The 12,319-nt window shown below is 37.1% G+C and overlaps 1 protein-coding gene across 1 annotated transcript; it reads left to right on the forward strand.

The window, feature by feature from the left end:
- Positions 1 to 362: 362 nt before the first annotated feature.
- On the forward strand, positions 363 to 1,811 carry LOC132909088 (jerky protein homolog-like). Its single transcript, XM_060963677.1, has one exon. It carries the CDS (start codon positions 363 to 365, stop codon positions 1,809 to 1,811), a length of 1,449 nt encoding a protein of 482 aa, XP_060819660.1.
- The last annotated feature ends 10,508 nt before the right edge of the window (positions 1,812 to 12,319 follow it).

Here is a 12,319-nt window from a genome sequence, read left to right on the forward strand (position 1 = left end):
TAAACTGTTTGCATTAAAATTGTCCTTATTCTCGTAATAATCTCATACTAAATTCTTATTTTCGTGCTGCCTGCTTAATGTCAACTCTCGGTCGAATATTATTTGTTATTTTGATATACAGCATAACCTAGATTATACGTTGCGTACATACATCATCCGAACGTTCTATTGTCAGAATATTCTATAATTCTCTATAGTGTATCTCATATACGTATATACGTATATACGTATTTACCTATATATGTGTTTATTATACATAGTATTTATTTCCCCCTGTCAAAATTATCGACGACAATAACTGTCGAAAGGAAGTCTCGTCACATTTTAGTACGGTATTTACATTCGAAACGTTTCAAACAATAATGGTGCCAAAACGAAGACGGGTAAATTTGACAATTGCCGAAAAGTACGATATCATTATGTTGAGAGACACTGGTGAAGATAGTGAAACCATAATGAATCAGTACGATATTGCAAAATCCACCTTGTACAGTGTATATGCACAGAAAGACGAGGTTATAAAGGAATTCGAGATGGGCACAGTGGGTTTTAGCTCTGCCACACAACGTATCCTATCGCCAAGTTCTGCGGATGTAGATAAAGTTGTTTTCCACTGGTACTTACGATGTAAGGAAAGAAACGTACAAATGACAGGAGAACACATAAAGAAAAAAGCCACGGAAATTAATGAAAAATTAAAGGTAAATCCCCATTTTAAAGCCAATTTCCGTTGGTTTATGGGCTTTAAAAAACGCTACCGTATTACTAATGAGGATGTCAGGGAAGATATGCCATCCGCAACTAAATTCGTTATAGGGGAAAAATTTACAGTTGATTTTAACAAATTTTGGAAAGAAAAGAGGCTCGCATTGAAGAACGTTTACAATGTCGTTTACATACCAATAATGTGGAAAGCAGTACCACAAAAAACTTCGATTTGGAGCAATGCGAAATTGACAGAAAATCTAACAATGTGCGAAGATTACGTAGTTGCACTTTTTTGTGCAAATGCTACCGGATGTCACAAGTTGCCGGTACTTATGATCGGCAACATTCCGGAAACTCAACGTTCCTACAATTCAACTACAAAGTCCTGCTCAACTATCTACAAATCAATGACCAATCCTTGTATGGACAGTACCATTTTCACACAATGGTACAAAGATCATTTCTTAGAATCAGTTAAAGAAAGACAAGGAACGGACGAGAGGGAGAAATCTTTGTTGTTACTAGATAATGCTCAGTCGCTTCACGATGTCAATGCTCTTAATGAAATAGATCCACTCGTTACAGTCATGAGTCCTCCAGTTGAAGTACGAAGCGTAAAACACCCAATGCATTGTGGAATAACCACAGGTTTCAAGCGAAAGTACCGAAAAGAATTGCTGGAAGCAATAACGCCATTACCTACCTGCAATACGGAGAAAGAAGTGATACACCTCCATAATCAATTAAGCATGTGGGATTGCTGCCGCCTTGTAGATCATGCTTGGTTAAATGTCGAAGAAGCAATAATTATACACTCGTGGGAGAACCTTTTGCAACTTAAAATCACCGGGGGATACAATATGGAATACTCATATCTATGGAAAGCTGACTTACTTAAAACAGTTGAATTGCTGCATGACTTACCTGGATGCGGAGAGTGCAAGGAAGTCGATGTGATAGAATGGTTTCATATTGATGACGACTATAGTATAGTCGACAAGATATGTACCGACGAAGTTCTTGAAAAATTTAAAAACAATAGTCTGGGTGAAAATCTGGAAATGGGTAATGTCGAGGAACTAGCTGGACCTTCTCGTTCGTAGCTCTCAAAAAAGATCTAACATGGGTTGAAACACGAAATAAAAGTAACACGGTAGAATTGCTTCGATAAAAACGTGTATATTAAAAAATATATTAAGAAATATAATATGATTTAGCGATAAAAGATTGTGGAACGCGTACGATTTTATGTAGCGTTCAATTGTTTGCTGGTACCATTTGGTTTGAAGTATAGAAAAAGCTGTTGTTCTATAATTCAAATACATATATCATTATTAGTTCCGATAATCAAGATTCTACTATATATGGAAGACAAGGAAAGACGCGTATTGGAATTCTTGTATTTACGTTCTCGTTGAACTTTATACTTTCAATTTAGCAAATTAGAGTTAAAGTAATTGTTAAATTAAATGTTTATTGGGAATATAGAGATGGATCGATGAATGTATTAAACAAATATATTGTCGCACAAATAAATGATGATGATATTAAAATCATATTTAAAAAATGATTTCCAGAAACAAAATTATCTACCAAATAGCATAACCTTGCCCTGCGTAGTTCTTTTCATAATATTAATAACGAAGTTATTTAGGTGCCCCGATTTGTGTATCCCATTCTGTATATTAGCGGATATTTATCAGTGCGAGTACCTACCTATGCCGGTAGATAAGCGACTAATCAGTGCAAAACTTGAATTGGAACTAAATTTATATTGATAAAATTATATGTGTTACGTCTGGCGACTCTCCACCTAGACCAGGCCACATACCGCGGGCAGGCTGGCAACCAGTTGTCCGCACATCCTCACGGCGTACCCGCAATAGCCTTAAGGATCCTTCATAAATCTTAGCAAATTCCAGCTAAGGTCCTTCAGACCGAACAAACACCTCTTTAGTGATTCGTTTTCTAACAGTTTACTGTTTCGGGAAGATTCGGGAAAGTTCGTTTTCTCACGTACGATGCTTCCCACTCGCCACTTTCTCTTAGGGACAGTGAGCTCCTTCCTCACTCACCAACCTCGAAAATTAACCAATAACCAACGAAGCATATTTCCCTCACTATCATAGCGAAACCCTGTCTTTAACGAATCAGCTCATCTGATGTCCGTGGATCCAACCATCACAAGTTTTCCTCCGCAGCATCATTTTCATAGAGATTTAGTTGCTTTTCCGTTTTCGACCTTTCACCATTCGAACTTACGTTATTCTACTCGAATGTAGAAATTACAATTATTCTCTATCCACTCATATTTAGTTTGTACATCAGCTGTTATAATAAACTGGAACAAATAACTTGTTATATCAGTGTCATAATCAATTTAATTACTTCTGTTATCCTAACCGAAATCGGAGATCGGACATTTCGCGGCGTCGATTATCTAATCGTAACGAGAATTTACAAATCCCGTTGACGTGCTTTCTCGCGAACGCGTCTCTTCGCGAGTGAACGAAACAATATGATATAGAAACAAATACATATTCACAAATGGGCTTTCTTTCCTCTCTCTTCTTTTTCACATTTTTTATAATTTGTCTTATGAAACGAAAAGGAACTTGTAATTGTAAATAATTAACTAAATGTAATTATTAAGAATGGTGATCTCGTCAATGTATATGACTTTGAAGTACGCTGAAGAAAGTAAAATTCAAAAGAAACTAATAATTAGTATTTCGAAGATTTACAATTACTGCATATATACGCTATTAAATAGACGGTAGCGTTGAGCTACATCATTAAACGTAGATGTTGATATAGGTACTCGTCAACATACGTCGCTAAAATATTTAAGTCTTCTTAAAAGAAAATAATAGTTATCTGACATAACGGGCTAATATCTCTTTGTAAGGAATAGTGAACTACATCGTCCAATATATGGAAAACTATATCCTTATTTTTAAAAATTCATATAACCTTCCTCTTATCTCAACGCCTACATCCATTTGTATTCTGCATACATCATACTACGTTGCTCTATGTATGTTGCTCTATGTTGCTCCCATGTATGTTTCTAAACACAATTTTCTTCTAGAATGTATCAGGCCGAAATTATTCGTCCAATTTAACAGTGTCAACTAGTGTATCTGCTACGTAGCAGCTTTTTAAATAACCGTTCCGTACCTCGGTGATGAGCCAAATTGTACACGGGCAGCCCTAGGCATATAGAGATTGAGATCACGCCCATCCAGCGTACTCGGTACTCAGACCTTGCTACGTGTATCAGTTAGGCCTGCAGGTGTTTTCACTCGTCTCAGGTCAAAACTCGGTAACCCCAATCCTCCGCTCGCTTTTGGAGTATAGAAGAAACCAGTCGTCGTCGAAGGCAATAAATGTAGAGCGGCCTTGATTTTTTTCCTGACTTTGCTGTCCAACAGTTTCAAGACACTGTCACTTGATGAATTGATCAATAAATTATAAATATAGCGAGGAAAGATATAGTTTACAATTGATTCAATCTTCTGGCATGGTTTAAGAGAGAGCTTTCTGACTCTTCTCACAACGCTCAGAATCTTCGGCACAACTATGTCACAATGGATATCGCTCCAAGGCCCCATTTTGGCGCCCAAATACCTGAAAGCCTCCTCAAGAGCTACAAGTGATATTGGATTATCCTCAATCATTATTTCTGGGTCTTTCATGAACCAGGTGTTCCTCTTGGCGACCACCTGGTACGTCTAATTTTTCTCCCTCGAGATTTTCATTTCTAGACGCTTCAGGTATTTGTGAAGCATATCCACCTAACATTGTGCCTCCCTCTCATTTTCACTAAGTAGGACGATGTCATCAGCGAACGCCGGGACTGAGACTTTAATCCTATCGTTAACAGTGACGTCACCGGTTTCTCCTCGATTTCGTCTAGCAGCGGCTCCATGCATAAATTGAACAACAGCGGCAACAGAGTGTCGTCCTGCTCGACTCCCCTGAGGATTTCTATCTCGACCCCTTCGTTGTTTTTTTCCCGAATAGATGTTTTGCAATCCTTATACATTTCACTTATTATGTCACTTATTGGGGTCGGAATACCTTTCCTTGCCAGAACTGGTTTTATAGCCGAATGAGACACCGTGTCAAAGGCCTTTGAGATATCCACTATTTTGAATACCCCGTCCTTGTTCCTTTTGCTACGATCTAAGGCTGCATTGAATAATTCCATATTAATTTTACATCCATGTTATGGATTAAAGCCTTTCTGTGTTACATTTTGCACGATACCTCTCCTAAATCTATCGTCGAAAATGGAAGAAAAAATTTGGCCGAGAATAGGGCCTAATTTTACTTTCACAAACAGACTTCTGAAAATGCCGAAAGCAATACAAAGAACAGTTTTTTCGAAGCATTCTGTCAGTCACTATCTGGCATTCTTTCTTGCATTGCAATTTCAATTATTTAATTTATTCTTATTTTATTATTTATATTGCTTGAGCTTATTTCTTTCTTTCACTTCATGATTATTTTGCATTAAAATTTAGTATTAAATTTAACTTTCTAGAGTAAATATCAATGATATTTATTATCAGTGATAGTATTAAGACACAGTGTTAGAGTATAATCACAATTATTTGCCATCCTTTTATGTCATAATAGCCTTTTTAATCTTTTTGTGATTTGTTTGTCATTGCTTTTAGTTTTTGTTTTTTAGTATGTTCTTAATTTTTAGTTTTTCAATTTCAATTTCGTTGTTGTTTCATTATGAAATGTATATCAATAGCATAAGCGATGGCAGAGGATTCACAGTGAGGTACGAAATATAATCCGTCGTGTAACTAGAAAATGTGAAGAAGAGGCAAAAAAGATAAAAAACTTTTAGATCGTTGAAACAATACAATATTCATGGCTCAGAGTATGCTTGAGTTTTAACGAAAACAATTAGTAGAATTCGGAAAGAAGATTCGTGTAGTGGAGAAGGCGAATTATTGGCACGGCCAGATGATGACAAGTAATGAGCAGTAAATATACCGAAAGCTAGTGGCAGAATTTTTGTAAATATGCGGAGAAATTAGAAATGGAATACTGGCGAAAGGACGGGTTGACAGATATAATTATAGATAATCTACAACCAGACTCTGTTCAACGAGAAGTGACAGCAGAGAATAAGATTTGTGGTAACTGTTCATATGTGCACGTAATACAAATAATACAGAAAATAACATATACAAATAATACAACAAATAATACATGCAAATAATACAATCCATATAATACTATTATTCAGAATTTGATTCCGCACTACATTCTATGTTGCTATAACTATCATTTATATTTATAATGAAAAGTTCGACCGTCCTCTCGCTTATGTTATTTAAATTCCAAAAATGTTTCTCAACTTTATTGACAACGTGTTTCACACAATGTTTCTAATTTCCTACGGTAACTATGCTCAAGGACTCGAAGAACAACGATTTAACTTCTGGTATTTTGAATGTCACATTCTTTCTTGCAACGCAATTCTTTATTTGTGCCCATATCATTTTTATCGGATTTAATGTACAGTGACACGGTGGAAGTTGAAGTACGACGGGGGACGCGTGAATGTGCCTACTCCTGACGCGATACAAACATCTGCTTGTGTTCGTCGCGCTCTGGTTTTGGTAATTTCTGGAGAGTTGATGCTGACGGAGGTAACACCACAAGACTTTTCAAATATGTGAAGATCCCTTCTTTTTAATGTTTAAAAAACCAGCAGATATGTGATACTGATTGCATGTGAAAAGAAAAGAGAAAACTGTAATGGAACAATTATGTATTTACACAATTATTTTATTAAATTCGATTAATATATCCTAATGTAAAATAACATATAATGTGATATAATACACTTTAATTTATTTACCACATTTTCTTATAAATATCCTTATTAACTACTTATTAACTTAGACACCTTGTAAAAACATGTTTTGGAATACGAACATACTTGTACTTCATAAATATTTAATAGTTAAGTGAAAGAAACCCTGTGATATTCTGCATTTTTACTATTATCATTACTTAATTATAATAATTTTCTTCATTTATTAGTTTTCATTATATATGCGCGTTCTTTATTTTTTGCTCTTTGTATTTTTATTCTGTATATATTTACATTTATATTATATTTATATATTATATTATATTGTATATATTTATAATATTATTAAAATTATATTGAATTGTATTTTACAGTACTCAGTTTCGTGATTTGTTTCATGCTTGCACTTTACAATATGACAATTTTTTTTACATAAATTATTATTTTATAGAATCTTTATATTTTGAACATTACGTTCATGAAATTTAATTATTTTGATATATATTACTTAGAACGTTCTTTTTATTTTGATATATACCTACTTAGAACGTTCTTTAATACATGCGGCCTTTAAAGACCAGTGATTTCAATATATACATGAAATGTTTTTTAATATATATGTCGGAGATGAAAGGACACCGGGCCCCCCGTTGGAATTACTGGGAACAACTTCAATACTGTAACATTTACAAAGTAACCCAAACACATTCATTCGAAACTTGAGACACTGAGCTTAGGCTCGAGGCGACAACCGGCCGCCGAGCGTAGCCACGGTCACGGGATGAACGTTCCATCTAACAGAGATATGAAGTTACATAGCTTTCCTTTAAAGAATTGGCAATGCCGACACTTGACAATAAAACATTCCAACGGCCCCGTGACTCGCCACACACAGACCCCATTCTTTGGGTAAGATGATCGCCAGATGCATCATTCGCAGTTTATGTCCTTATGACAGTCTTTATCTGTCATCTATTGCGGGAAGATACGGAAGATCTGATTTCCTCACGTACGACGCTTCCCGCTAGGAACTCTCTCTCAAGGGCGGCTAGCATCCTTTTCTAACCGCCAACATAGAATTTAACCAATTAACAGCAACGTCTATTTCCCTCACCCTTCGTTCGCAGGCTTTCTTCGACGAATCCGATGATTTCGTGCCCTTAGGCACACCCCATCATAGTTTTCCTCTGCAACGTCATCGTGACGGAAAGTCAATCCTTTCTTGCAGTCTCATTAGCCAGTTACCTAGTGTGTTTGTACGATCGGTGAATAATCCACGTCTTAGCAAAGAGCTAATCAAGCGATCCTTGTATCACGAGGAGTAAGTCGAGTCCGACATAGACTTCGAAACAAAGTATATCCGTTATCCCGTGGACCGTGGATTCGTCATATCGAACCTAGGGTCAATGTCATTAGCGTCTAGTTACCGCGGCCGCTTGTCAATCTTGTACCAACTATACCTGTGTAATAAACGTTTGTGCGACAACAATGAACAACCCCGGCGAAGACTCATTACACGCCCCTAACGCCAACCCGACATATGTATTAATCTTAATTATATCAATATACACATGAAATATTCTTCAATACGTATATTAGACTTAATTATCTCAATATAGACAAAGAACGTTTTTTACTACATGCATAAAAATTAATGATTTAAATATGTAGATGCAATGCTTTTTTAAATACGGACCTACAATATAGTTGTTTTAATATATAAAACATAGAAGGTTTATGAACATACCTATCAACACAGTTCAATATTTATACAGACGATTTCTGCTACGGTTACGAGGTACAAAGCTTTCCTCGAATCAAATATACTCTGGGAACCCATTGCGAATGTCACAAGCAGCGCGAGATGATCTTCCCCTGTTTTCTCAAATAAGATGGACGATATTAAGGCACTATTTTCTTATCTACAGTCGTGTTCATCAGCCGTGTCAACTGTCTCTTGAAATCGGCTTTCAGATTGATTTTTTTGTATGTACTTTCCCAAATGTGTACAACTGCAAGATAGCATTATATCGATGCACTTTCCGATTTTAACAAAAGACTTCTGCAATACAAGGAGTAACATGCCAAACACACTTTCAACAATCCTTGCTCTGCAAAGCTTGTGATAGATCGTTTTTTCTAGAGCCGCCTTCACGTTTTCCAGATTACGGTTTCATTCTGTTATAGTAGAAAACGCATCGTCCTTTGATCGGAATATATGGACCGTTTAGTTTGAAAGTGATGCAATTCCAAACTTTGTAGTTTCGAAAAAAATTAAAGGTTAGCATCTTAATTAATTCAAAAGTATGAGTTAACTATAGTCAAGTCTGGCAATGTTTGTACTATTTTATCAATATGCAATTTGACTATATAAATTCCTTTTAGGCGGATTTGACTAAAATAATATATATTTAAAGGCTGTAAATGGACACCATTTTCATAATTAGTCAATTGTAAAAATCATTTAATTTCAATTATGAAAAAATTAAATATCATTTGAAATATATTTTGTATTAATACAATTATGTTTATAAACAATAACAAGAAATCAAATAGTAATATTCTTTTTTTTGAACGTTAATTATATTTATACATTGTTAAACTTAACATAAGATATTGATTATTTTATTTATTTATTTATGTTCTTCATGTGACAGTGTTTCGAAATGTTCATGATGCACAGGAAGTATATACATAAAGTAATAACCTCCCTGTTACGTCGAGTGACATTCTGCCTCGACCGGGCCACACACCATGGCTGGCAACCATATGTCCGTACATCATCGCGGCGTGTCTTCAATAATCTCAAGGACCCATCCTTATTGTATAATACGGAAACGTTCGTTCTATCACTCAGGATGCTGTTGCGCCGCGAGGTTTAGTATGGATCGTGTTTCTAACCGTCGCCCGCGGTTCGTATACCAATGTCTCATCTTCCCGACGAAACATACAGTGTATCGACGAGCGTATGGTTGCCGCCTGGCCGCGAGTTCCAGAAACGTCGATTGCGGTCCGTTCTTTAATTTCACAAAGAAGTCGGCCTACGTGATCATCGGCACGAGCGGTGGCGTGATCATAGGGTAGTGCGGGTTGTCTCCCCAAAAGACAAAGAATCGGTCTAAGATCGTCAGTCTCAATCGAACACTCTATCTGAACAGTCGCATTTACAAAGTCTCATATTCATACTGCACATATCGAGAATTATCAGAAATCGAGTCGAATCACTAACTGTATTTATCACGAAACACGTTGTCACGCTTTTATAATCATTTAATTTGTTGTTAAAATACATGCTATTAACCTGTTAACACAGTGTTAAATTCATTGAACCACCCCTATTATCTTAATCGAAACACGGGGAACAACTATTTCGCGGCGTCGATTACACGAATCGTAGCGAGAATTTACGCCTCTCGCTGACGCGTTTTCCTCGCGACCGCGTCGCTCCGCGAACGGTCGTAACTCTCCCCATATCCTTCTGTTTTCGTATGTAATAGGTCTGGCTCGCATCGTTATACAAAGCCGCCAGGGCGAAGCTTTCAAATTTTGGCGGTATTCAACATGTAGGTGATCAATTTAAGTTCTTAAATTCTGTGCCTTCCATCGATGTTTTACATAAAATAATATACGTTGCACTTTTGTAAAATCTCATCCAATATATCTTCAACGAGTTTAACTTTTCTCGGTTAGTATTTTTTCTTACCCGGTTTTGAATTGCATTTTGTAGATTTTTTGTTGAAACGAAATTCTGTCGTTTCGTTCCGTATAAAATAAATTTTTTATTTTATGTATGCGATTTTAGAATATCATAATAATCCTGTAATGTGTACAAAAAATTCTTTTTTCGTAATATCAATTGTATAATACCAGAATCTGCATTGTTTGGGAGATACGAAAGCACGGAGAATAAAAATTTATGATCAATTACTTCGATGTTATTTTCCAAAGACTGGACAACTCTCAACCATATCAATACCATTTGTAAATTTCTATTTTGGCCAGTACACATATCATCGTATACAATAACATGACGTTCAATCATTGCGGTCTATAAATGTCTTAGACACCAAAAAGCTATTTCCTGCGATCCCCTGGAAGCAGTAGTTTTGTCCCAAACATACATATTAATTTTATTGTCGTGGAAATTATAAAATCCCCCGTTTAAAAGATACATATTTCGCTTATAATATGTGATTGAAACAGATAATCTTGGATAGGGTAAGGCTGTTTGTAGATGAAAAGAAAATGCAAAATATTTATCGAGATTTTTTGATGCCAGAATTTTATTCTCTTGTAATGCTTTTTTTGCTAATTCAGCATTTTTCAAGTAAACACTATGGCTTTGTACTTACTTACTTAATTCTTCGTCATTATTTGTTGTCTGAATTTTCATGTTGAAGAAATCGCATCTTGCACGGGTATCTTTACGGGTATCTATACGTGGCAGGCGGAAATGTAACTTGAAATCTCGTTTAAATCAGTGGCAGTGCATAAACCTGAGATGATTTGTGCTGACATGTTCACTAAGGATTTTCCTAGGGCAAAACATATATTCTGCGCTGAATCATTCGGTATTCGGTCTGTAATATGAAGCCTTCACTACCATGCGCGGATCGAAGAGGGTGTGCTGGAACTTCGTGTGACTCGATCTCTCGCGTGACCGATGCATTTGCGTAGTACCTCGAGCACGAGCAGGCATATTCTCTACCTTCCGTCGGTCATCTCCTCCTGTTTATTCGACCATTCGCGGGGAGGCGCGATCGCGAGAATGCACGTCAACAGGAGTCGTAAATTCCCGTCACGATTAGATAATCGATGCCACGAACTGATCGATCCCCTTATTTCTGTTAAGATAATAGGGGTGGTTTAATTGAGTATGCACAGAATTAACACGTATAAATTAATGTTTATTATAACAACTTTGTAAAAACGATAGTTACACTGGTGCGTATGTATAGGTTAAGTAAGTGATTGATCTAAGGGTAGAAACCCGGTAAAGATATGTTGACTATTCTAACGATGAAGAATAAGTGAAGTCTATTGACGATGTTGTGTCAGAGGAAAGCTAGTGATGGGTGTGTCTAAAACACGGGACCATCGGATTTATTGATGACAATTTTGGTTAGGAGAGTGAGGGCAGTAGACATTGTTTCTGATTCGCTAATAAGAAGGTTGGTGGACTAGGAAGGGTTTTTGCTGCCCTCGATAGAAAGTTGCTAGTGGGAAGCATCGTACGTAAGAAAAACTAACTTTCCGTGTCTTCCCGTAGTAAACAATAAATGTAAAGAATACTTGAAATAAAAGATGCTTGTTTGGTCTGAAGGACCTTAGCTAGAAAATTCCTGAGATTTATGGTAGTTCCTTAAGGCTATTGAGGGTACGCAGTAAGGATGTGTAGACATCTGGTTGCCATCTTGCCCGCGGTGTGTGGCCTGGTCCAGTTAGAGTGTCGCCAGACGTAACACATCTTGGGGAGCACGAGGCAGGTGTGGGTTCCCAGGGGGTAGTACCACGCCCTGGGAAACCCCGATAAATCTGATATCCTCCTATAGGTAGGCGGTAGCTGGTCGGTGCCTAAGCGCCTATCAGTTCGTCGAACCGGCGCGGAGAATTACGGAGAAGTTGGTGGGCCCACATCTGTCAAGACCACTCACCTCACCTTCTTGTGGGGCTCCCCGTCACCCTGCGCAGACTGGGTCCGGCATCCATCCGCATCCGCGACTGCGGCGCCGACGATGACGGCATGCGGATGGATGAGTCCGAGGG

This window comes from Bombus pascuorum, chromosome 7, assembly GCF_905332965.1.
Source record: "Bombus pascuorum chromosome 7, iyBomPasc1.1, whole genome shotgun sequence".
NCBI lineage: Eukaryota > Metazoa > Arthropoda > Insecta > Hymenoptera > Apidae > Bombus > Bombus pascuorum.